Raw genomic sequence first — 23655 nt, forward strand, 5'->3', positions numbered from 1 at the left:
GCAACGAAGAGTAGCCCCCGCTCGCCTCAAGTAGAGAAAGCCTGCGCGCAGCAACGAAGACCCAACACAGCCAAAAATAAATTAATTAATTAAATTTAAAAAAAAAAGACTTCATCTTTGACCCATGGATTATTGTTTCTAGGTGTTTAGAGAATTTTCTGTTACCTTTCTCTTATTGACTTATAGTTTGATTTCATTGTGGTTGGAGAATATACTATATGATTTCAATACTTTAAAAATTTTTAAGGTTTGTTTTATGGCCCAGGATATGGTCCATTTGGTATATGCTGCATGGCACTTGAAAAAGAACATGTATGCTGCTGTTATTGGATGGAGTGTTCTAAAAATGTTTATTAGATCCCATTGGTTGTTGGTGGTGTTTAGTTCTTTTATATTCTTGTTGATTGTCTAGTTGTTCTATCCGTTGCTGAAAGAGAGGTGTTAAAAGTTGCCACTGTAATGGTGGATTTGTCTATTTCTACTTTAAAAGCTATCAGTTTTTCTTCACATGTTTTTGCAGCACAGCCTTTTTTTTGATGCATATACATTTTGAACTGCTATGTCTTCTTGGTGGATTGATTTTTTTTTTAGCATTTATGATGTTACCTTCTCTCTCTGGTAATATTCTTTGGTCTAAAGTCTACTTAATCTGATATTAATATAGTCATTTCTACTTTCCTTTGCTTAATGTTTGTATGACATCTTTTTTCCATTATTTTACTGGCACCCTTCCTATATCATAATTTTTGAAGTGAGATTCTTGTAGACAGTATATATTGATTGGGTCATTTTTTTAATCTACTCTACCAATCTCTGGCTCTTAATTAGTATATGTACACCATTTATGTTTAATGTAGTTATTGATATCTTAAGAATTTAGTCTGTTTTATTTTTTGTTTTCTGTTTGTTCTCTCTGTTTTCATTTCTCTATTTTTATTTTCCTGCCTTCCTGTGGGTTACTTAAGCATTTTTTAGAATTCCATCTTGATTCATCTATAATGTTTTTAAGTGTATCTCTTTGTATATTTTTAAGGTGGTTGTTCGAGGTATTACATTATATATACATAACTTATGACAGTTTACTGGTGTCATCATTTTACCAGTTTGAGTGAAGTATAGATAGCTTACCTTCCTCTATGTTCATTTATAATTTTCTTAAATATTTCCTCCACATAAATTTAGAACCACGTAAGACAGTCTTATAATGTTTACTTCAACTGTCAAACATGATTTAGAAAACTCGAGGAGAAGGAAAGCCTATTGCATTTACCTCTGTGTTTGCTTACTGTGTGTTCTTTCTTATTCCTGATGTTCCAAGGTTCCTTGTTTTATTGTTTCCTGCCTACTTTAGAGAACTTCCTTTAGCCATTTTTTGGGTGGGTATGCTGCTGACAAATTCTTTCTTAGTTTTCCTTCATCTTAGAATGTCTTGATTGCCCCTTCATTGCTGAAGAATATTTTCACTGGCTATAGGATTCTGGGTTGACAGATTTTGGTTTTGTTTTTTCTGTACTGAAAAAATATTTTGCCACTTCTTTCTGGCCTCCATGGTTTCTGATGAGAAATCTGCTGTCATTCGAATTATTTTTCCTCAATAGGTAAGCTGTCATTTTCTCTGGCTGCTTTCAAGACTTTTTTCTTTCTCTTTAGTTTTTAGAAGTTTAATTGTGTCTTGGCATGGATTTTTTGGGCTTGTCCTATTTAGGATTTACTCAGTTTCTTGAATCTATAGTTTTATGTTTCTTGCCAAATTTGAGAAGTATTTCAGCCATGACTTCATCAATTACATTTTCAGCCTGGCTCTCTTTGTCCTTCCTTTCTGGGACTCTTGACGACACAAATGTTAGATCTTTTGTTATTTTCACTCTGGAGATTTTTGGTTTTGTTTTTTCAGTCTATTTTCTCTCTCTTGTCCAGATTGAGTAGTTTCTATTGTTCTATCTTCTATTTCAGTGACTTTTTTTTCTTCTTCTCTGTCACTTCCATTCTGCTGTTGAGCCTATCCACTGAGATATTTCAGTTATAGAAGTTTTCTGTTCTATAATTTCCATTTGGGTCTTCTTTATCTCTTCTATTTATTTCCTGAGATTTGTTTTAAGTTTGTGTGTAATTGCTTGTTGAAAAATTTTTATCATTGCTGGTTTGAAATCTTTGTCAGATAATTCTAACATCTGTCATCTTGGTGTTGGCATCTATTGATAGATAGTCTTTTTTCATTCATTTTTAGATCTCACAGCTCTTGGTAAGTTGAGTGATTTTCAACTGAAATTGGACATCTTAATATTATTTTATGAGACTCTGGATCTTATTTAAACCTTCCTTTTTTTGACACTGCTCCTGCAAGGGAGGGTAGAGGTAGAAGTCCAGATTCCCCAGTTAGTCTCCATCAACACCCAAAGGTGAGGGTGCTCCTCATTACTGCTGGGCAGGGGTGGGAGTTCCATCTCCCTACATGGTCTCTACTGACACTGCAGTGGCGGTTGGGGGGCTCATTATTGCTGGGTGACGGTGAAAGTCCTAACTCTCCATTAGGCCTCCTCCAATACCACTCCAGCAGGGAAGGGAAGGGGTGCCTCATTACTGCTGAGTGGGAGTGGAAGTCCATACCCCTTCATGGTCCCCTGTTACACCACAGGGGTAGGGGAGCTCGTTAACACCTGGAAAGTTCCAACTCCCTAATTGGCCTATACCACCTGGTTACAGACTTGTGAACTGTACAGTCTAAGCTCCCCACTTGGGTTGGAGTGGGGCCACTTTTTTTTTTCTGCGTAATTTGAATGGAGTAGAGAAGTTATTGTCTAAAACTTTTCTGTCTGCTAGAGAAAGCAACCTGTTGCTGTTGTTTTATCTGCACTCACTGGCATTTCCAGGTTGCTGGCTTCTTCAGTTCCAAGACAGGGATATAGGAGGTAAAAAGAAAACCTAGAGAACTCACTACCATGTCATTCCTCAAGTCCTGAGGTCCCTAACAGGTCTGCCCTCTTCTCTCCATCTTTCAGAGTCTTACGTTTTAAAAAATATATATCTTATCCAGGGATTTTAGTTGTACTTAGAGAGAAGAATAGGAAAAAGTATGTCTACTCCATCTTCCCAGAAGTGGAAGTCCTGCTGAGCACTTTTGAAAAAGGCATATCTGACCATGTGGCTGACCGGTTAAAATCCTTCAGTGGCTTCTCATCACTGAGGATAAAGACCAAAACTCTTTGCATGGCTCTACTGAACATTCTTGCAAGACCTGGCCCATACCAGCAGTAAATGTTTAACAACTGACTCTAGGAGGGTAAGGGGACCCCTGGTTTGTAGTGTTGGCTGATTTCCACAGTGTAAATACTCGATTATGGCCAATTTCAAGCTAACAACATGACATTGCTAAATATAGAATTGGGAAGAGAGACTAACAATTGATTCTTGCACATCTTTGCAGACATTTTATATCATCCTCATTCTCTTCATACTGCAGCCATTCCAGGCTTCTTTATGAGTGCACTATGCATTCTCCAGCTTCCAGCTCCTTCTGTACACTGTTGGCTCAAACTGGAATGCCACCTTCTTCCATATCCCTCAGTATGTGTGAGTGCTGGAGCCAGCTTGCATCAGCTTATGGAAGCAATTGTTAAATTTTCAGGAATTTTGCAATCTGGCTGCTAAAGCTACAAATCAGGACTTTTTTCCCCCCCCCCTTTCTTTTGTTAAGAGCTGGATTTTTTAACATTTACCAGCATACCACTGCATCCACTCCTCTTTGTCTGGCTCATCCTTCAATCTCAAAACATTTCCTCTAAGAGGACTTCCCCCACCCTCCAGACTGTCCTTCTGCTTCAAGGCACCCTGTACTTCCCCTTTCCTAAAATTCATTGGAATTATCATGAACTGACTATTGCCTCTCCTGTTAAACATCATAAGTTCAATGATGAAAGGGGACTTTGGCAAGTACTTAAAATGTCAGATGTCTTTTTATCCAGATCAGCATGGTATAATTAACACACAGCACGTTCTGTAGATGTTTTAGAAATATTTGTTGAGGGGCTTCCTTGGTGGTGCAGTTGTTAAGAATCCGCCTGCCAACGCAGAGGACATGGGTTCGAGCCTTGGTCTGGGAAGATCCCACATGCCACAGAGCAACTAAGCCCGTGCGCCACAGCTACTGGGGCTGAGTTCTAGAGCCCATGAGCCACAACTACTGAGCCCACGCGCCTAGAGCCCGTGCTCTGCAACAAGGGAAGCCACCGCCATGAGAAGCCCGCGCACCACAATGAAGAGTAGCCCCGCTCACCGCAACTAGAGAAAGTCCGTGCACAGCAACAAAGACCCAACACGGCCAAATATTAAAAAATATTTAAAAGTCCAGGTTGTTACCTGTGCTTCTGACCTACCATTGTCGGGGAGGGGAAAAGTTTTAAATAAAAAATATTTGTTGAATGAAAGAATGGCTGGATGGATGAACTGAATAGAACTAAAGTAAAATTACAACCTATGGCATTGTAAACTAAGTAAAATTTTGAAGGATAGGAATCTGTACGGGGCCTACAAAAAGTTTTCTTAGGTTTATGCAGCAGGATCTAGTATACAGAACGCGGTGGCCAATCATCACAGCAAGGTAAATCTCCAAAGGAGAGATCAGTACATGAGGTTTTCATAGCTTAATGGAACTGCCCCACTGTAGCTCTTTACAAAGCAAACAACTTGTAAATCGTTGGTGCTTCCTCTCTCGTACCTCTACCATACCTTCTTCCTACAAAGCTTAAAAACTTTAAAAAACTTAAATAAGATTATGTCACTGTTAGTCCCCTCCCCTACTTTATCCCTCCAATATCTTCCCATAACATCTTCAATAAAATCCCTACCTGATCTGGCCCCTGCCTGCCTGTCCAACCTCTCTTACCACACTCCCCTTGCTCAATAAGCTTCAAGTTTATTCATTCAACACATACTGAGCACCTACAACTTACCGAGCACTGTTCTAGGAGTATTTGTTGCCAATAAAGAAAACAATAAAAAAAATTCCTCTTGGTGAGACACACAAAAACCAATAAATCTAATGAGTAAGTGAAAAAATATGTTAGAAGGTACATGTACCATTAAAGAAAAGAAGAAAAGCACAATAAAATGAATGGGAAGCATATCATACAGGGCCTTTTAAGCCCTTGGAAGGACTTCAGCTGTAATGTTACTCCTCATAGGGGACTTATTTGATCACCGAATTTAATACTGCTTCCATCTCCCTTCAGTCTCATGACCTTGTTTCCACTTATTGATATCTGAGATTTTCTGGTGTTTATTTGTTGACTTGTGTATTATCTCCCTACCAGGAGTTAGACTCCTTCATCACAGTCTCTCCTGTTTATAACAGGACCTGGTACATACTCAGTGAATTTGTTGAATGAAGGATAAATATGCACTCAATACCTTAGTTTACTATGCGTTTCGGGTATTCCTGCAGGAACACAATAAATGACAGAACTCTTAACGTGGAAGCATTAATTTAACAAAACTTGGGCTTAGAAAAACTTTGTAAGGTTCCTATAATGCTTTAAGGTCTCACACAATTATTCTCTATTCTAGTCTGGTTAAAGCTGTGGTGGTGTTTTCACAGATTCGTTGTTCTTGTTTATGATTAAGACAAGGAAACAAACTCTACTTCTTCTGGTTTAACAATGGAGTCAACACAATCAATCACTCTTCAATTCTCTTTTAATAGAAAATATGAGATTTCAAACAAGCTAATACAAAATTTAAGAGTTATCTAGCAGAGTCATACCTCTGCAAGACTAGAGATGAAAAAGGGGCGGGGGGCTGGTCTAGAAAAGGGAGGGTGACATAAAGTTCAGGTGCTTTGGCTGGGAAGGAATGACCAGTAAGAATAAGTGGCAAATACCTCACACAAACACTTCAAGAAGTACAGTGACTGCAGATGTGATCATGGCTCAAAGAGAGGAAAGAGGACCGAAATTAAGGAGAAAGGACCCCATAGTCCGATGACCAACTGAGGAATGGGAAGTGTGTGCTCAAGTGAGTTAAATGTAAATCGTGTTCTTTAACCGAAGGCCATTCCGAGTTGGACTGGTATTTTGGGTGGGCTGTGGCTGTCATCTCCCAGTCTCCTAAGCCTCCTCCCTCCACCTATTTCAGGTGGGCAGGTGAAGGCAGGGCTACATAATGCCTGCTCAATTTGATCCTGCGGAGGACACGGAAGCGGGGGGCTCCAGTCTCCCCATCGAATCCTGAGTATTTCCCGAATTGGAATTAGGAAACCAAACGGTGCTTCAGGCCTCCCAGGGAGGGTAGCAACTCAGGCCGGGCTCGTAAGCGGGTCAGGATCTGGAAAGACCAGTGTGAGGTTTCGGGTTTCGGCAGCGGGAGGCGGGACGCCCACCCTCGCCCCTTCCCCAAAAGAACGCGACGAGGACCAGCGAGCCGGGGAGCTCCGCGGCGCCGGGGAAGGCGAGGCGGGGCCGGTGCTGCAGGTCGCGGCCCAAGCGGAGGAAGCAGCCGCCGCCCCAGCTGAGGGAGTGTGGCCGTGGGCTTCCCGGGGGAGGGCGACGAGAACGAGCCCTTTCGAACGTTTCCACCCGGCTCGCTCACTTCGGCCCAGCCCCGCCCGGCCCCGCCCCAGACGCTCGGGCCACCGCCTCCTCTCCGCCAACGCTGGGTAGGTGGGGGGTGGGGGAGGACAGCGCCAGCGCCTTTAAGAGGCGTGGCCACATGCTCCGCCCCCACCTGCCCCTCGCGCGCCAGTGAGGGGTGGGGCGCGGGAGGAGGTGCCGGGGAGGGAGGGGGAGCGAGGCTTGCGCTGACGCGCAGGCGCAGTAGCCGGGCGACGGAGCGTGTGTTTCCAAAATGGCGGCAGCGATGGATGTGGATACCCCGAGCGGCACGAACAGCGGCGCGGGCAAGAAGCGCTTTGAAGTGAAAAAGGTTGGGTCTCGCCAGCGCCTTCCTCAGGGAAGCTAGAGAGGCGTGGATCTGGCTGGCAGGCCCGAGGATGGCCAAGGCGCGGAGGAAAGGGCTTCATTTCAGGGCGTTCCTGGGACAGGGTACCACGAAAGGAAGCCGGTGGGCGGGTTTTAGGGTTGATCGGCGTGACTGCCGCCCACTGTCAGTGGCAGTATTGGTTTCGTTAGGAAGCTGAGGGGCCAATCACGGAGGTGCTTATTGAGATACGCGGGATTGCGACTTGGCTGCAGGAGCCAAGCGCCTGAGCTGTCACTGGAGTGGTGGAGGGGTGGGGAAGGAGAGGGTGGGGTGGGAGGAAGGGGGAGTCGGAGTGCTGCGGTGGATGGAGGATGGGGCGGTGTGGCGAAAGCCGGGAACCTGAGGTCCTACCGCTTTGGAGGCCTCTGAGGACCCGGGCTGGCGATCTCCGTGCCCCGCCCCTGTCCGAAGCTTGGGGTCCCTCTGAGGGACCCCGACCCGGTCCTCGCCTAATCGAGGCCTCCATTAGCCCTCTCTGGTCCTCGACCCTGCCGAGTTAAAGTGTCTCGAGTGTAACTCTTGGCTCTTCTGAGAGGTCTGTTGGTTTGTCACACAGCTGCCCCAGTCCTGTGGTCATATTCAGAATCCCGCTGTCCAAAAAAAAAAAGAAACATGGTGGAATTTGTTAAAAAGAAAATGCGAGCCCAAATCTTGTGTCATTTAGGCAGGGCTGAGTACTAGTTGCGAAGGACCTGGTAAAAGTGGGAAAGCAGAAATGTGGGACGTGTCTTTTTGCATGAAATGCCTTATAGTTGTTTGCCAGCAGTTGGGGAGAAAAGTGCCGATTCCCACCCAAGATAAAACAGATCTGTACAAAATGAAGACCTGAAATAGGGAAGATGTTATTCCTGGAACATCTGGCTAAACCCTGACAATATTCCCCCTCCTAGTGCTTTTTGGCGTTTCACTGTGGGCCCTGCATGCTCAGTTACAGCCAGCAGCCATGTTGAAGAATAGAAGTGGGATTTTTTTCCTCCAAGTTGAAGCTGTAGGGTGAAAAGTGCTGAAGAAGTTACTAGACACTGAGAATTAGGCTTGAAAGAGATGAAGGTTTGAGAAGTAGCACCAAATTCGTGGATGAAAGGGAGTTTGGGAATATTTATAATTGCAGAAGCCAGAGGGTTGAGTTACTTAAATACTACTTTTAGATAAATTCTTATGGAAATTATCTTAACTGAATATAACAGTTTGAGCATGTAAAAGTTGAAAACAGTTTATTTGATGATAGGAACTAAACAAAATTCTGGTGAACTTTGGAGTTTGTTGTGCAGTTATCTTGTAAGATTTAAGTGATGACCTTGTTCTGAGTATTGACACTGCGTAGTTATCCAGCTTATCCCACGATTACCCGTTTTATGATCCAGTCATCATCTTAGTTCATTGTGTTCCTTGTTTTCGACCTCCCCATTCCTGCTTCCAAAGTCTCCTTGAAGAGCAGATATTTGTTTATGCAGAAATTGAGCTCTTCTGCAACTGCCAGGAGAACCTGCACAGTAATTCAAGTTTGTGATTATTAGACCTAAAACAGGCACTTATAAATTATTCCTGATTTGTTTGCGTTGATATGGCTGACTAAACTGTAGGAAAAAATAAAATTAAAAGATGACATTCATTTCTGTGTTTATATACTCAACTGTTTGGAGAATGGGTGAGCGTACGTGTAACCTACTCTTGCTGTCTGATATAATAAATAAGAGTAATGTAACCTCTAGAAGCTCTTTTGTTTAGTGGTCCTTGTGGCCAAAAAGTTGATAACTGGAGCATGAAATCCTAGAGTGTCGTGTGTGTGTTCTGTGTGTGTCTATGCTTGTGTTACAAGGAGAGTAGAGTGCATTGTTCCCCCTTTTTCTCTTTGCAGTGGAATGCGGTAGCCCTCTGGGCCTGGGATATTGTGGTTGATAACTGTGCCATCTGCCGGAACCACATTATGGATCTTTGTAAGTAATTGGAGGAGGATGGGAGGAAGTTGAGAAGGTTACAGAGATTGCGGCCATCCTGATGTGACCAGTTTTCTTCTTCCCAAGGAAATTTAAAGTACAATCAGAGCACTTGGGGTCTTGTCCATCTAGGCCATTGGTATGTTTGAAATAAAGTAGTTTTTTATGATGTCCTGCAGGCGTACCCCTCTCTCAGAATAAATCTACTCAATCTAAAGATGGCAAGGCCACATTTAGAATGAATTGTGGACACAGAGGTACTATTGATTATATCCTCTCTGTTTCCCATCTTGTAACCAGACTCAAAGGCAAAAATAGTGAAAGAAAGAAAAATAACTTTGAGCTAAAATGTTCTGTTAGAGCTAGTTTTTGCTGGGGATTTATGAAGAAAAGAAACCTGAGTATGGATTTTCAGTGTTAGCCCAAGTGTAGTTAAGGGGACATCACTGCCGACATCTAAATAGGCAGTTAATTGCTCTAAAGAAATTTAATTTAAATTTCCACATATTTCGTTACACATAGTGGTCAACACATAGTGGACTTAGTATCCTTGTAGTAATAGGGGCAAGAATGTTGATCACACCAGGGACAGTCACTATTCATCCAGGTACTAAAATGGTTTGTTATTGAGATCAGGAATAGGGCAAAGAAATTGCAACTTTCTCGAATTGAAATTATAACTTATTTCTTAAATGACTTACCTGCCTCCTCAACTTTATCTTGAGCCACTCTCCTGCATACTCTGGTGGTTCCTCTGACTTTCTTTCCATTCTTCAAGTGTCCATGCTCTTGTTTAGAGCCCTTACATATCCTGTTCCTTCTGCTGAAATGTTCTTCACCTCTTCTCCCCCTATCTTTGTCTAATGCAGCACTGTCTAATCTAAATGTAAGCCTCAATTGTGAGCACATACGTAATTTAAAGTTTTCTAGTACTCATATTAACAAAGTTAAAAGAAACAGATGATTTGTATTTTATTTATCCTACTATATCCAAAATATTTTTATTTCAACATGTAATCAACATTTTAAAGTGAAATATTTTACTTTTTTTTTTTTTTGTACTAAGTCTTCAAAGTGTATTTCACACTTCCAGAGCATCTCATTTCAGACTAGCCACATTTCAAGTGCTCAATTCTCACACGTGCCCAGTGGCTACTTTATTGGGCAATGTAGAACTAACCCATAGTTGGTCTTCAGATCTCACCTTGAACTTGCTCAAAGATGTTTTCCCTGACCATACTTACATACACACAAACACAAGCTATGCCAGTTCTGTTAAATATTTCCAAGACATCCTATAGTTTTCTTTGTAGCAGTCATTTAATTTAGTTGGTTCTTTATAATTCCATGTTATTTACTGATGTGTTCCTAGCATCTAGCATAGTGTTTCGTACTATAATACTACTATATCTAGTGATAAACTATAATAGGTTCTCACTAGATATTTGCTCAGTGAATAATAAAAACACAAAATAGGAGACTAGTCTGTGGTCATTGCAACTTGGAAAGCACAAATCAAATATTTTGTGCGGGAAAACAATCATGGCATGTGTTGGTAGTTTACTGCCCTTGGTTTCTTTGAGTTTTGACCCTGTTTACCTTTTCACACAACAGTCAAAGCAGATCAGCAGCTACCATGATGTTTAATGTAGAGAGAAGGAACCCATCACAGAAATACACATGCACAGTGTTAAATGTGCTAGGGTGGGGTTTTTGATTACGTGCTTGCCAATTCCTTGCTGTGCATTTTCACAAGGAGTTGTGCCCAGAGAAAATTTTACTTTCTTGGGGCTCTTTTCTGTAATCCTGACTTGTTTTTAACCTCTGTATTTAAGTCATTGTGTGTCTCTCTGGATGCAAGAGAATGCACTTCTTGGGAAGATGGTGACAGACAAAGGCCACTGATATTCTGTCTTCTCTTAGTGTTGAACACTTGAGGGGTCAATGTGGGCTTTTAGTTAGACACCTGCTTTATCATATATTTTAAATGTCAGATGCAGAAGTAGGACGTTGAATTCCTATAACAAACAAAGTATTTTCAAATCATGTCTTATGTTCATTTGATGAATATTTATATCCTGGGCATTTTGCAAGGTCTAGGATAGAAGACCTGAGATCAGGTCTTTACCCTTATGGAACATACCCTTCTGTTTATTACAGACACTAAAGAGAAATCTGGTTGCTGCAACTGGGCTTGTCTTCCTTTCAAAAATAGATGAATTATGATGCTTGTAAAAAGACACTTTTGGGGCTTCCCTAGTGATGCAGTGGTTGAGAGTCCGCCTGCCGATGCAGGGGACACGGGTTCGTGCTCCGGTCCGGGAAGATCCCACATGCCGCGGAGCGGCTGGGCCCGTGAGCCATGGCCGCTGGGCCTGCGCGTCCGGAGCCTGTGCTCCGCAACGGGAGAGGCCACAACAGTGAGAGGCCCGCGAACCACAAAAAAAAAAAAAAAGACACTTTTGTTAAAGATGAAAATAAGAATCTTGATCTAGCAATGGCCATTTTCTAATAAATTCTGGTCTGGCATTAAATGAATAATTGTATACAGAGCCGTAAATAAACGAGTGATTATGGCTGTGCTCCAGTTGAACTCACCTACAAAGCATTCTTGGTCTGAAGACTTCCTCTTTGGAATCCAAATTGTTACTACCTGTCCTACTATAGCTTCATACTTATTTTGCATTGCCCTATTTCTTGGTTCTTTTAGAGAACACCATCTGCTAGGTGTAATTTTCTCCATTGCCTCAGGTAATCTTGTTCCAGATGAAGGGGGCATCCAGAAGTGCTTAGACCCAGCGTCTGCCCCTAAGTTAGTCTTTTCCTAAAACCACAGGTCCATCAATATTTTCAAAGTGTGAAATCTCTTCACTTCCAAGAAGAAGCCATTGCTTCCTTAGCAGTCCTCTGGTTGTAATGCTCTTGTATTGAAGTATAAAAGTCCTCAAGCTTTATAAGTCACATGAAATCAACTTCTGCCTTTGCACACCTGTTGTGTGCTGCCTTTCTGTCTGTTCTAGGCTGACAGAGAACAATTCCTTCCCCTGTTTAAACAAATGACTAAAACCCCAATGCTCAGCCTCTGGACCAAAAGCTTGAAAACATTTTATCTTTGAGGACATTTTACACTTGTATTTAGTAATTTTTCATGCCTTATCCCCTTTTATCTGACATTCTGTATTGCAATCCTATTTCTGATCTTTTTTTATTATTATTAAAGTATAGTTGATTTACAATATTATATTAATTTCAGGTGTGCAACATAGTGATTGAATGCTTTTATAGATTATACTCCCTTTAAAGTTGTTATAAAATATTTCCTATATTCCCTGTGCTGTACAATATATTTTTGTTCTTTGTTAGGAGTTTTCTGATAAGAATAAATGTATATTTGGCCCCTATTCTCTCTATTTATAGAAGTATTTTTTGTTTGCTTATTCAGATACTGAAAGCCTAGTTTGCACTAGGCATAGAACGACAGCCCCTTAAAAATACGTAGACCTAGAAAAATTTAAACATGATAATGTACCTTGAAACAGTTTCATTATTTACTTAAATAATAATGGTGCCTCTTGCTTAGCTAATTTCTTAATACATAGTCCTCATCTAGGTGAGATGATCCAACTTGAAGGACATCAGATTTTATCTTCTCTGCCATCTCTTTGAATAGGGTGCATTCACAGCCCCCATACATTCTTGAATATATGGCATAGGCCCTAGATTCTCCACTTTTATCAGAAGGAAAACCAGTTATTCTCTTTGTAGTGTGAATCTGGGTAGCATAAGCAACTTCTGTGATTTCAGATCCTTTGCCTTTCATATTTTTGAAGGGTGGGGGAAAGAACATTATGGTATATCTCTTCCCCTAAGACCAAATGTATGCATTAACATCTCAGCATTACTTTCATACAATGTTAGTATTTTCCGCCTATGGAAGTTTGAAGTAATTGTCTCATTAAATAGTCTTTCCTGAAGCTTTTTGTTCTTCAGAAGGGAGACTCCATTTAGTTACCACCTTCAGAGAAAGCAAATTACACATTAGTAATTCTTGTTCGTTGAATATTTATCCCCAATAGAGCTTTACTCATCCTTTCTGGATCTCAGTCAGATTTTTTATTCTATTTAAGTTCCCTCCCTTCCCCCTCTATGAAACTGATACTTGGATACATTTGCAGCAATTTGCTCCATTCACCGGTGAGGATCACCTCAGGGGCAATAAGTGTCACTTAAGTGGTAACCCTGAGTCTCCTCTAACCCGTTGGCCTCACAGATCTGCTGTGTTGACGGTGTTTTAAGGACTTGAGTTTTGACGTCCTCATGCAGAGCGTACACTGCTCTTCGCCACAGGCCTCTTCACCCCCTTTTACTTGCCCTCTCCCAGCTCCATATGTCTGCCTGACTCCTTTAGGGACTAGAGCTTGTCCCCCAGCTAGGCTTTCATGTGGCAAACCTGGGTGTTGTAAGGGCCTGAGAGGAAGCATTCACCAAGAATAGAGATGCCAGTTCTCAGAACAGTAAGAGTGAGGTGGCTTTAAGAATTTACTAAATTTACCAGATTAGGAGGAATCACTGTCATTTGGACCAGTCAGGTTATGTTTAGAGTTTAAAAGTACTCTTTCCTTCGTTACTCTGTTTTTGAACAAGGGGAGGGATTCATTGCAAAGCATGCTGTTAAGTCATATCTCTGCCTTCTCTATTCTTCACCCCTTTCCACATTCATTAAAAAACAATTATGACTAATTAACCACTTGAGATTTTGTTCATGTTTATGCCATCACCACCAACCCCCCCCACCCCCAGTCGTGTCATCGTGTAATCGTGCAGGTAGGGCAGCTGTAGGTGAAAAGGTTGTTGCCAGGGTCCAGTGCTGTCTGCTCTTGTTCCCACAGGCATAGAGTGTCAAGCCAACCAGGCGTCTGCTACCTCTGAAGAGTGCACCGTTGCGTGGGGAGTCTGTAACGTAAGGAAACATCTTTCCCTATCAGCATGGCTTGTAAACATAGTACCACTTTTCCTGCTTTGCCGGTCTTGAAACTAACTAGGAAAAAAATGACTAGCCCACTTTTCTCCCAAAAGGTACACAAATATTAAAAAAAAAAAAAAAAGATTTAAAAGCATTGTACTGTTCACCTGTTATAGGGTTAAAATTATTAGTTATTGCAGAGACAGTAGTTTGTCTTAATTATAAAGTGTACCAACTTTTGTCAGCAACATTTTGGGGATTCATCTTTGGGAATTGCCTTCAAAGCCTATGGTACAGTCTTTGGAATATTCTGTTAGTGGAAATCTTTACTTTCGTAACACATTTTTAAAAGGCTAGGTGTCTTGTGCAACTAAGGTGAATAAATTGAGTGTCCGTGTGTGTGTGTGTGTGTGTGTGTGTGTGTGTGTTTGTGTGTGTGTGTTTTAGGTGTGGCAGATGTACTAAGTTAGGATTTGGGTTTTTTTTTTAATGTGGCTCATGCCAGAAATGTTTTGTACAGCATCTCTGGACTGAATGTACGGCCTTCCAGGGAGTGACAGCTGTGAAGGATAATAGACATCAAATATGTTATTTCCAGCACGTGTTAAAAATTCATCCTTATAGACATGTAGTCCCCGTCATAGGAGCTAAAATTGTCCTGTCCGGGCGTCCTGTGCCCAGGAAACAGAGGGCTCCCAGCATGACACAGGCCTAAGAAGTCAGACTCTGGAGTCAGACCATCATTCCCTGTCTCTGGGACTTGCTAGGTGACTTTGGGCAAAGTATTGGCCTCTCTAAGCCTCGTATGAAATGGAGGTGATAGTAGATTGCATAATGTCACAGTCACGATGAAGTGATTTTATGTTAAAAAGTGCTTAGAGGAGTTGGGGGTTTTTTGGGACATGAGCCACCCATCTCCTTGCATGCCCCTGCAGTAAACCTTTCTCTGCTCAAAAAAAAAAAAACTGCTTAGAACACCTCCTGCATGCAGTAAGCGTCTTTGTTAATAGATATAAATAAATAAAATTTGGGGTGGCTGTAGTTCCTGAAGAGAGAGCTATCAGTACTTTTCTCCCTCGGGTTGAGGCTCTCCTCCCAGCCCACACCTTGTGGGGCACCTTCTCCATGCTGTTGGGGCCCTTCGACAGTTTCACAGTAGCCTCTGGCCAAGGGACAGTGTTTATCATTTATGGGGATAAAGAATAAAGCTCATCGGGCTCTTTGCTCTCCCTGGCATCCAGGCGTATACTAAGAACCTTGTCACTTTGTGGTGGAAGGAAAAGGAGTGAGCTTCTCCTTAAATTCAGCTCAGGAGAGTCAAGCTCAGAGAGCCTGCCACCAAGAAGAGCCAGCAGGTGTGCCTGAAACCTTTGGACTAGTCCCAGGTTCTAGTGCTGGGTCTTCTACTAACCTGCTCTATGAATTAGGCAAGTCACTTAACTCTTCTGGTTATACAGACAGTTTCCTGTCTGTAAAATGAAGATAGTAATAGCCGTCATGCTTGCTTGCCTGGGTTGCTGGAGGCTCCAGTGAGGTAATAGATGTTTACAGACTGCCTGCAAAGTGTGAAGCACCAGGCAGTGTATTTTGAGACTGCTCAGTGTACTCATCAATATGTCTTAGATGGTTAACAGGAAGAAAGCTGGGAACAGGGGCATTCAGGGATGCTGTCACCAGCCCTGCAGCCTCATTTGCAGCCCGTCTTTCCCTCTGTCTTCGGAGGTGGCTGGGGAGTACAGGACCCTGTACTGCTGCAAGGTGCCTAACGGGGCAGCTGGGAGGTGGAGAAGGGTGTCCTGAACGCCCTTAGGTGAGCCTGTCCCCACTGCCTGGGGATTGAGAAAAATGCCTCCGCTTGCTGCCTTTTGGAAATTTTGTTTTTTCTCTTTTTCAGAAATGATGAGTTGTGTGAGCGTCAGGAGGAAAGGGATCTTGCAAAGGGCCACTGCTCTGGGAGAGTGTTTGTCCTGTTGAGTAGCCCCAGTGCACCAGCCGTGGACTCTAGTGTTTGTCACGGAATTCTCTTTCTGTCTTTGTGCAAAGACAGTTCACAAATGATAATCCACATTGTGATTCTTAAGTTCCATGTATGTTTGGGGGGACACGCTGACCAGAGTTCAGGGCTGTTATTAAGCCAAGCCTGCCAAGGCTTTCATGGTGTGTTGGGGTGTCAGCACTTCTCCCCTGTCCCCACTCAGCCGACCCGTCATGGCTCAGGTGAGGAGACTCTTGTTGTTCCGTCCGAGTTCGCTGCTCACACGAGCAGGGGCAGAGGATAAACATCCATTGCAGAGGTGCTGTGGTTAGCGTCTGCACGTCATTAACACGTACCAAAAAGCTGCACACGGACTTTCCTTCTCCCCATATCTGAAGGCCAACTCCTCGCTCCCTGTACCAGTAGTCTTGGTACTTTTGCCCTTTTACTTCCTGTCTTGATCATGGAATAAGCCCTTCGACGCTCTTTCAGCTGTTTGCGTGCAGTGTGCCCATCGTAATACTTCCTTTTACCCTAAGTTTTTATCTCATTCCTTTTTAAGACACAGTCTCTCACCCACTAAAGGCTCACCGAGTACCAGGCTGTTGTCATATCAATACACCTATAAACAAATGGGGAAATAAAGTCCTTTGGAAAGAGTTGAGCTGCGTGTGGAAGATCGGGGAAGTGCCCCTCTCAGCTCTGGGTGATGTCAGGGATGGCGCAGTACCCACACTGAGTAGATGCCTCTGCTCCTGGGGTTCCCTTCTCCAAGGTGGGGAGGGCAGCTGGGTCCCAAGAAGGGGGAATGTTTGAAATCCACGTGTGATCAAGGGCCTCCCTGCGTGAGCCCCAGTAGAGTAAGCCCCCGCTACAGGCCGCATAGGACCAGGAAGCCCCACTCCATCTTCCCTTAGGGAAAGAGAGCTCACTGCTAGAACGCTGCTATGCTTCCTAAATGCACTCTTCCCTTTGGAGGAATGACGTTTCTGACATGTTTCACTGGACTTAGCCTCGTACCTAACCAAGGTGTAACCCGTTGTTGACCTTTTGTCTCCCGTTGTGTGTTGCCTTCCATCACTCTTCTCCAGCCCCTGTGTGTAACTACCCCACTGCCCTTGAGATGTATTGTCATCAGAGAGCTGAGCCTTCACAGGATTATTTTTAATAAAATGTATCTTTTCTTCCAGCATGCTTTTCACTTCCACTGCATCTCCCGCTGGCTCAAAACACGGCAGGTGTGTCCGTTGGACAACAGAGAGTGGGAGTTCCAAAAGTAGGTGTCTCTGGATGTTTTGACGTTTTAAGGTTGGGCTTTGTGGTCAGTATCATTCTTGGACTCACGTCAAGCTGGAGGGTGCACAGTCTTAGAAAATGGAGACATGGAACATGCCTTGTTTTCATAAACTAGCTTTTGGTTAGTTAGACAAGGACTCATCTATGTGGAAAATGCATAGGTGAATCCACATTAGAAGCTTGCAGCCTAGAGTTTCCCAACTATCCAGGTTCTATGAAAGTAGAAAATATAAGAATTTGCAAACTATTAAATATTTCCAAAATCGCATCAGTAATAAGGCTCCAGAGGCTAACTAATGTCAGGTGTCTTTGCTTTGGGCTAGAATTATATCCACCTATCATGTTTCATTGGTTTTATCTCATGCTGATTAATTCTGATACAGCGTTTATGGCTATCTCAACTAAATCATTATTGTTGTGGCTGTTAGTAGTACGTAAATAAAACATGACATGTAAATTTTCAGAAATTCAAGTGGTCAAAGGGTTTACCACAAAAGATGAGTCTCACCTTGTTCTCATCTCTTTCCTGGAGGTGGCCGTCAGCAACAGCTTCTTAGTGGCTTTCCCGAGTGTCCCCGTATATGTACTTGAATGTATTTGGATATACATGTAGAATTTTTTATATCCGTAGTAGTAATTCCTAAAAGAGGAATTTCTGATTAAAGAGTATGTATGTTTTTATTTTTGATAGTGTCAGATTTTCCTTTCCCAAGAATATGTGCTAATTCACAGTCCCTACAAACAGTGAAGCAGGAGGCTCCATTCTCCATTTCTTGCCAATGTTCTGTTATCACACTTTTCCATCTTAGCTACTGACAGGTGGAAATTAGTATTCAATTGCATTTTTAAAAATTTTCAGTGAAATTGGGCTACTTTTTATATATTTTTATGCCTATTATATTTTTGTGCGAAACGCTCTTTTATCTGTTGAATTTTCAGTCATTTTCTTGATCAAATTTTTAATGAAAAGGGAGATTTTTACTTAAATATGAGTTTTGACTAGCAGAATATTCTTATGTTTAAAAACCAATAAATAGGGTTCTTTAGTTTGTGAAATGTTTACAAATCACTTATTGGTACAGTTATTTTGTTTTTAGACTTGATTATTTATTTTGGTAAAGAATTTTGAAAGTCTTGTGAAATGCACGTTCATTTTTTAAGAAACCTGCCAAATAACTCAATATCTTCATACCATCACATTCCTTTCAGCAAAGTATATGCTAAGTAATGTGTAAGATATAAAAATGTGTGAGACAGTCCTTCCCTGTCCTTGGGGAGCTTGCATTCTGAGTGGAGCCATGACATGACAAGTAATACATGTCAAGGCAGAAGCACTGTTCTAAGTTCTCAAGAGGCCTTTGTAATTGGCTCTGCCCTGGAGCAGGCTCCAGGTTCCGTCTTGGACCAAAACTGTCTCATGTAGCCCATTACATGTGCCTGGGGCTGAGCCTAAGAAGTGGGGGGTGTAAAGAACCCTCCTGTTGGGCTTTGACACTGTCACTGTATCCAGCTGGTGACTTTGCCTGGCCATGGTTGTCAGTGCACTGGGAAAACAAATTCATTAGAAGCAAATTGCAGCATGCTTAAATCTGATGGACAACTTCCGGGTTATTCTCCAGCCCTCTAACACACACTGGAGCTCTACCCTATGAGGACTTTTTTAGACAATATTTAAGTGAATTTCTTACGTGAAGTGCTTAAAGAATCTAGTACGCCTTCAGGATGATGGAAGCAGTGATGCAGAGTTCTAGTGCCCTGGTTTCCATCCATATAACAAAGTATTTTAATCAGAGGTGAACTGCCCACAAAGAACCACGACAAAAGATTATTAAGTAAGATAATAATGAAGGATTTTGTGTTCACAAAATCCATTTAGGGACTTGCCTGGCGGTCCAGTGGCTAAGACTCCATGCTCCCAATGCAGGGGGCCTGGGTTTGATCCCTGGTCAGGGAACTAGATCCCACATGCCGCAACTAAGAGTTTGCGTGCCACAGGTAAAGATTCCACACGCGGCAATGAAGACCCTGTGTGCCGCAACTAAGACCTGCTGCAGACGAGTGAATAAATAAATAAGTAAATACTTTTTTAAAAAAGGAGAAAAGAAATCCATTTATATGTGGAAGAAATTTCCTGCCCTTGTTTGTAATCTTGCTAGAGCCAACTTTTGGCTTCTGGGGAAATCAGAAAGGACCTGAGATCCATACCTAGTTTCTCTCCACAGTTCTCTTTCTGCAGTGCTGAGTGGACTCAGGGCTATAATTGGAACTGGTGATAGATTTTGAAATTGAAGGCTGTTCAGTCACTGGTTTCTGTATTTGCCTTACCCTAAACTTGCCTGAGGACTGGAGTTGAGGTGAAGAGGCCACCACAGGTAGGGGAGGCCAAGAGTTCAGGCTGTCTGAGCTACTGCCTGGGGCAAACAGGTGGAGCTCCCTTTCACAAGCACGGCTCTGACTTCTCCCTCTCACCTCCCTGTTACTGCCTGGTGTCTGCCTGGTAGCTGGAAGGAGTCAGGTGGGTGCAGCTGAGTCCGTGGTGAGGCGGGACCGTCATAAGAAGGGGGTGATAAGTAAGATGTTCTAGGGGCCAGTAAGATGAAAGGGGCAGAGACCAGGGTCGTAACCCGGTCTTGGCACACACTTGTGGTCACTTACTTCTTTTCAAAGTTTTAACCAGGTTTGCGGATATATTTAAGCAGGTTTTATAGTCTCAAACAGGAAATTACTAAGGAATTAATTAAATAATTTACCTTGTCTTTCAGGTATGGGCACTAGAAAAAGAGAATTGTTCCGTCAAGCTCGACTGTATCATTAGCCACTTAATGACTTGCCCTCCTGTTACTTAATTATAAATTAGGTAGAACTGTGTTCTTTCTGCTTTGTCTTTTCAGTTTGCTATTCCTGCACCCATATTGTATTCTGTGTCAAATAAAATCCAGTTGGATTCTAGAACAGATGCCGCCTCTTGTGTACGTGAAAAAAGTGAACATAAAAGGACCCCTCTTTCTAGGTTGGAAAGCCAGCTTTTGAAAGTGAGGTGTTTGTTCGTTAGAGCCAGAGCAGAGTCGTCCTGCGAGCATGTCTCTTGGTCATGAGGAAGCCTGGTCCACAGCCCGGCTACTGATGGCAGTGTTGGGTAGGTCGCCTCTCTGCTCCGAGCTCTTCTTCTGTAAAGTGGCTGCCGAGGACTAAATGGCGTCATGTGGGCACAGAAAGAGGCTTTGTGAGCTGTTAAGAACACTATACAAATGTTAACTTTGTGTATGACATGTTGCTTTCTCTTCTTAGTTTAGAAAAGTAAACTTGGAGAAATCTAATAGGTAATCTTGGCTGCCAAAGGAGTAATCTATGAACTCAAGTTGGAAATCAATGTCATTTAAAATTGAGTTAACAGGAGAATTCAAGTTTCCTTCCCCACCACCACCCTTTGCAATTTGTTTAAAATGCCTTGGCCATGGAAAGAACTGCCAGGTCTAATACTAATTCAATGGCTATATAGTCTTTAACTGAGAGGCAGGTTAGTTTACTGCAGTGGTTCTCAAAGTATAGGCTGAGGACTTCCGAGGGTTCCAGAAACCCTTTCAGCAGGTTCACAAAGTTCCTTTTCCGACTGCATGACTGTACGAGGCCAGCTTTTCTTTATATCCTCCAACCAAAGCAACATATTGAATGAAGAAGCAGAGGTGAGAATCCAGCTGTCTTCTACTAAGTCGGATATAAAAGAGATTTGCAAAAATGTAAAACAATGCCACTCTTCTAATTTTTTGTTTTGAAAAATAGTTACTTTTAATAAAGATTTTTATGTTAACATGTGACGGGTTTTTGTTCTTTTAAAATCTTTTCAATTTCTCGGTCTGATTTCCATTGTAGTAAATAGATATAACCCACACCAAATCTCTTTGGGGTCTTCAACTTTTAAGATCATAAAGGGACCCTGAGACTAAAAAGTTTGAGAACCTCTAGCTTAGTAATTAAGAACTTCGAATTCAAACCTGGATTGAGCCCAGCTTCCCCACTTTGCCACCACACAGAGCAAGTGCTCACGGAGAGGTGGCTGCTGCCATCGCTGTTACTTTAGGGCTTCCACCCTCGGCAGAAATCCGCTCCTTTAAACCCTTTTCAAGTGGCCATTCAAACTGCGTGAATACTTGAGCGGTGAAGAGCACAGCACTTTTCACACAGGTGGCGTTACACGTTTGGAGAGTTCTGCTTGGGTATTCATTGGGACCCTTGGTTGCAGGGTACCCGAATCCAGCTTCTAAGGCACGGGACATTTATGAGAGGGCTATGGGGCTATGTCCTGTAATAAGAGAAAGGGACAGAGAACTAGCTGGACCTAAGAATGAATGAATAGAACTGAGGCATCGCTGCTGGGATTCTCCCTGCCTGTGTTTCGCAGAGACTAGCTTTGGTTTTTTGTTTTTTGTTTTTTTTGGCTGCGCTGTTTGGCTTGCGGGATCTTACTTCCCTGACCAGGGATCAAACCTTTGCCCTCCGTAGTGGAAGCGCAGAGTCCTAACCACTGGACCACCAGGGAATCCCTGAAACTAGCTTTACATATGGCAGGAAAACCCTGGATGCTGACACCTCTTCTGTCACCTCTTCTCCCAGTTTCTGCCACAAGAGAGGGACTTACTCCAAGTCCTGATTCCAAAAATCCCAGCTGTGTCAGGTGCCGACACCTGGACTAATCGGTAGATTCACTTAGAAAATAGTGACCGTCTTGAGAACCTCAGAGTTGAAAGGTAGAGTGACAGTTCCCAGAAGAATGGGAGTGGTATGGGGCAGACCAAACAAGGTGTCTACGTCTGCAAGACTTGCTAGGAAGTGTTTCTTATATTGAGCCAAAATGTCTCCTTGTAACACAATTCAGTTTTTCTTGTGTTGCCTCATGAAACTGGTGGACATAATTCTTCCCTAAGACATTAGTGGAATTAATTGAGCGCTTACTGTGTTCCAAACCTAGAGAACACAGCTGAAGTAGACAAAGTCTTTTCCCTCAAATAGCTTACAGTCTAGCAGATTTTCTTAAAATGAATGAGTGGTGGAAGCTACCTCTGGAGAGCTTGACAGGGCCCAGATCTGGGCTTGATCTTGACTTGCCCATTCTCTCTTAGATTCCTTCCGGCAGCCCCTCTTCTTCAGTCCATCCCTGAAGATTCTGTTCTCCGGGTTCTGCCCTGTCTGGGAGACCTTAGCCTCACCCATAGTCACCATAGTGGCCCCCCAGGTGGCCTCTTGACAACTGATTGTGTGCATCTCTTCCCAAATCCACTCTTTTTTTTTTTTTAATGTTTTCATTTTTAACTTTAATGTTTTATTTATTTATTTTAACATTTATTTATTTGGTTGCGCCGGGTCTTAGTTGCGGCAGGCGGGCTCCTTAGTTGAGGCACGTGGGCTCCTTAGCTGCAGCGTGCATGTGGGGTCTAGTTCCCCAACCAGGGATCGAACCTGGGCCCCCTGCATTGAGAGCACAGTCTTAACCACTGTGCCACCAGGGAAGTCCCCCAAATCCACTCTTAGTAACCTTGTATTGATACCTAGAAATTGGCCATAGTGGTTGTATTTACACCACAGAATTGAGAAATGCTACAAATCAGAATTTCTTTTCTCCGGAGAGCCTGTTGCTAGTCATTTACCAGCACCCCACTGCATAGTTACTGTCTAGGAACATGGCACCCAAATGTGTCCATTGTCTCTCCCTGGCTGTGTGTCTCTTGGACGCTTCAAACTCAGCCTGTCAAAAATGACTGACCTGTCATTTTCCCAAAACATACCCCTCCTCCTGGATGACTTAGCCTGGTTAATGGCACTGCCACTCATCCAATTCATGAAGCCATAGGCATTCAAAGGCATTTTAGATATTCTCCTCTCCGCCTCTGCATCTAAGTAGTCATTAAACTCTGTTCACTCTGCTGTTGTACTCTCACTACAGTCTGTACCCTCTTCTCCATTCCCACCGCCACTGACAGGGCCCAGGCCTTCTTCATTTTCCTCTGAAACAACTGCAGTTCCTTGACTGGTCATGCTGTCATTAGTCTCCTTGCTACAACCTGAAACGAGTCTTTAATTTGGTGTGATGCCCCCTCCACTAGTTGAGAAAGCCCCACCTTGAAGGATGCAGAGTTCACTTCCCATGGTAGGCGTTGAGCATGCCGAATCCTGGCTCCTCCAGTTTCTGTGCAGCTGGAGCAAGGTAGGGTAGCTAACCTCCGTCAGAGATACTCAACCTGCCATCCCTTACGGCTGTGGGCAGCACCCAAGTCCCAGTGCAGACGGCCAAATGGGTGGTGGCATCCGGTGTTTAACAGCCTCAATAGCCAACACCTCCCCAGACTAGTTTTGTGGCATCATTTTGGCCGTGGTCCCAGTTGCCACCCATTTTCTGAGCCTGATTGATTCTCCAACATCCCCTGTGGTGCTGTGAGCTCTCCAACATTCTCTCCCAACATTCCCTCCGTATCCACTCTGCTACAACCATCAGCCAGGTCTTTGGTTTTCAACACTCA

General features: G+C 43.0%; 1 protein-coding gene across 2 annotated transcripts; it reads left to right on the forward strand.

The window, feature by feature from the left end:
- Positions 1–6814: 6814 nt before the first annotated feature.
- RBX1 (ring-box 1) lies at positions 6815–20958 on the forward strand (the record flags this gene model as incomplete). Of its 2 annotated transcripts, XM_082666965.1 has the most annotated exons (5): positions 6815–6915; positions 8831–8909; positions 13799–13869; positions 17038–17123; positions 19906–20958. In XM_082666965.1, the coding sequence occupies exons 1-5, from the start codon at positions 6838–6840 to the stop codon at positions 19916–19918; spliced, it is 327 nt and encodes a 108-aa protein (XP_082523091.1). In that variant the 5' UTR covers positions 6815–6837. The 2 variants fall into 2 exon arrangements, with proteins under 2 accessions (XP_082523091.1, XP_082523092.1); XM_082666966.1 differs by lacking the exon at positions 19906–20958 and having other exon boundaries at positions 17038–17127.
- Between the last annotated feature and the right edge of the window lie 2697 nt (positions 20959–23655).

Source organism: Grampus griseus (assembly GCF_964374135.1).
Source record: "Grampus griseus genome assembly, chromosome: 11".
Lineage (NCBI taxonomy): Eukaryota > Metazoa > Chordata > Mammalia > Artiodactyla > Delphinidae > Grampus > Grampus griseus.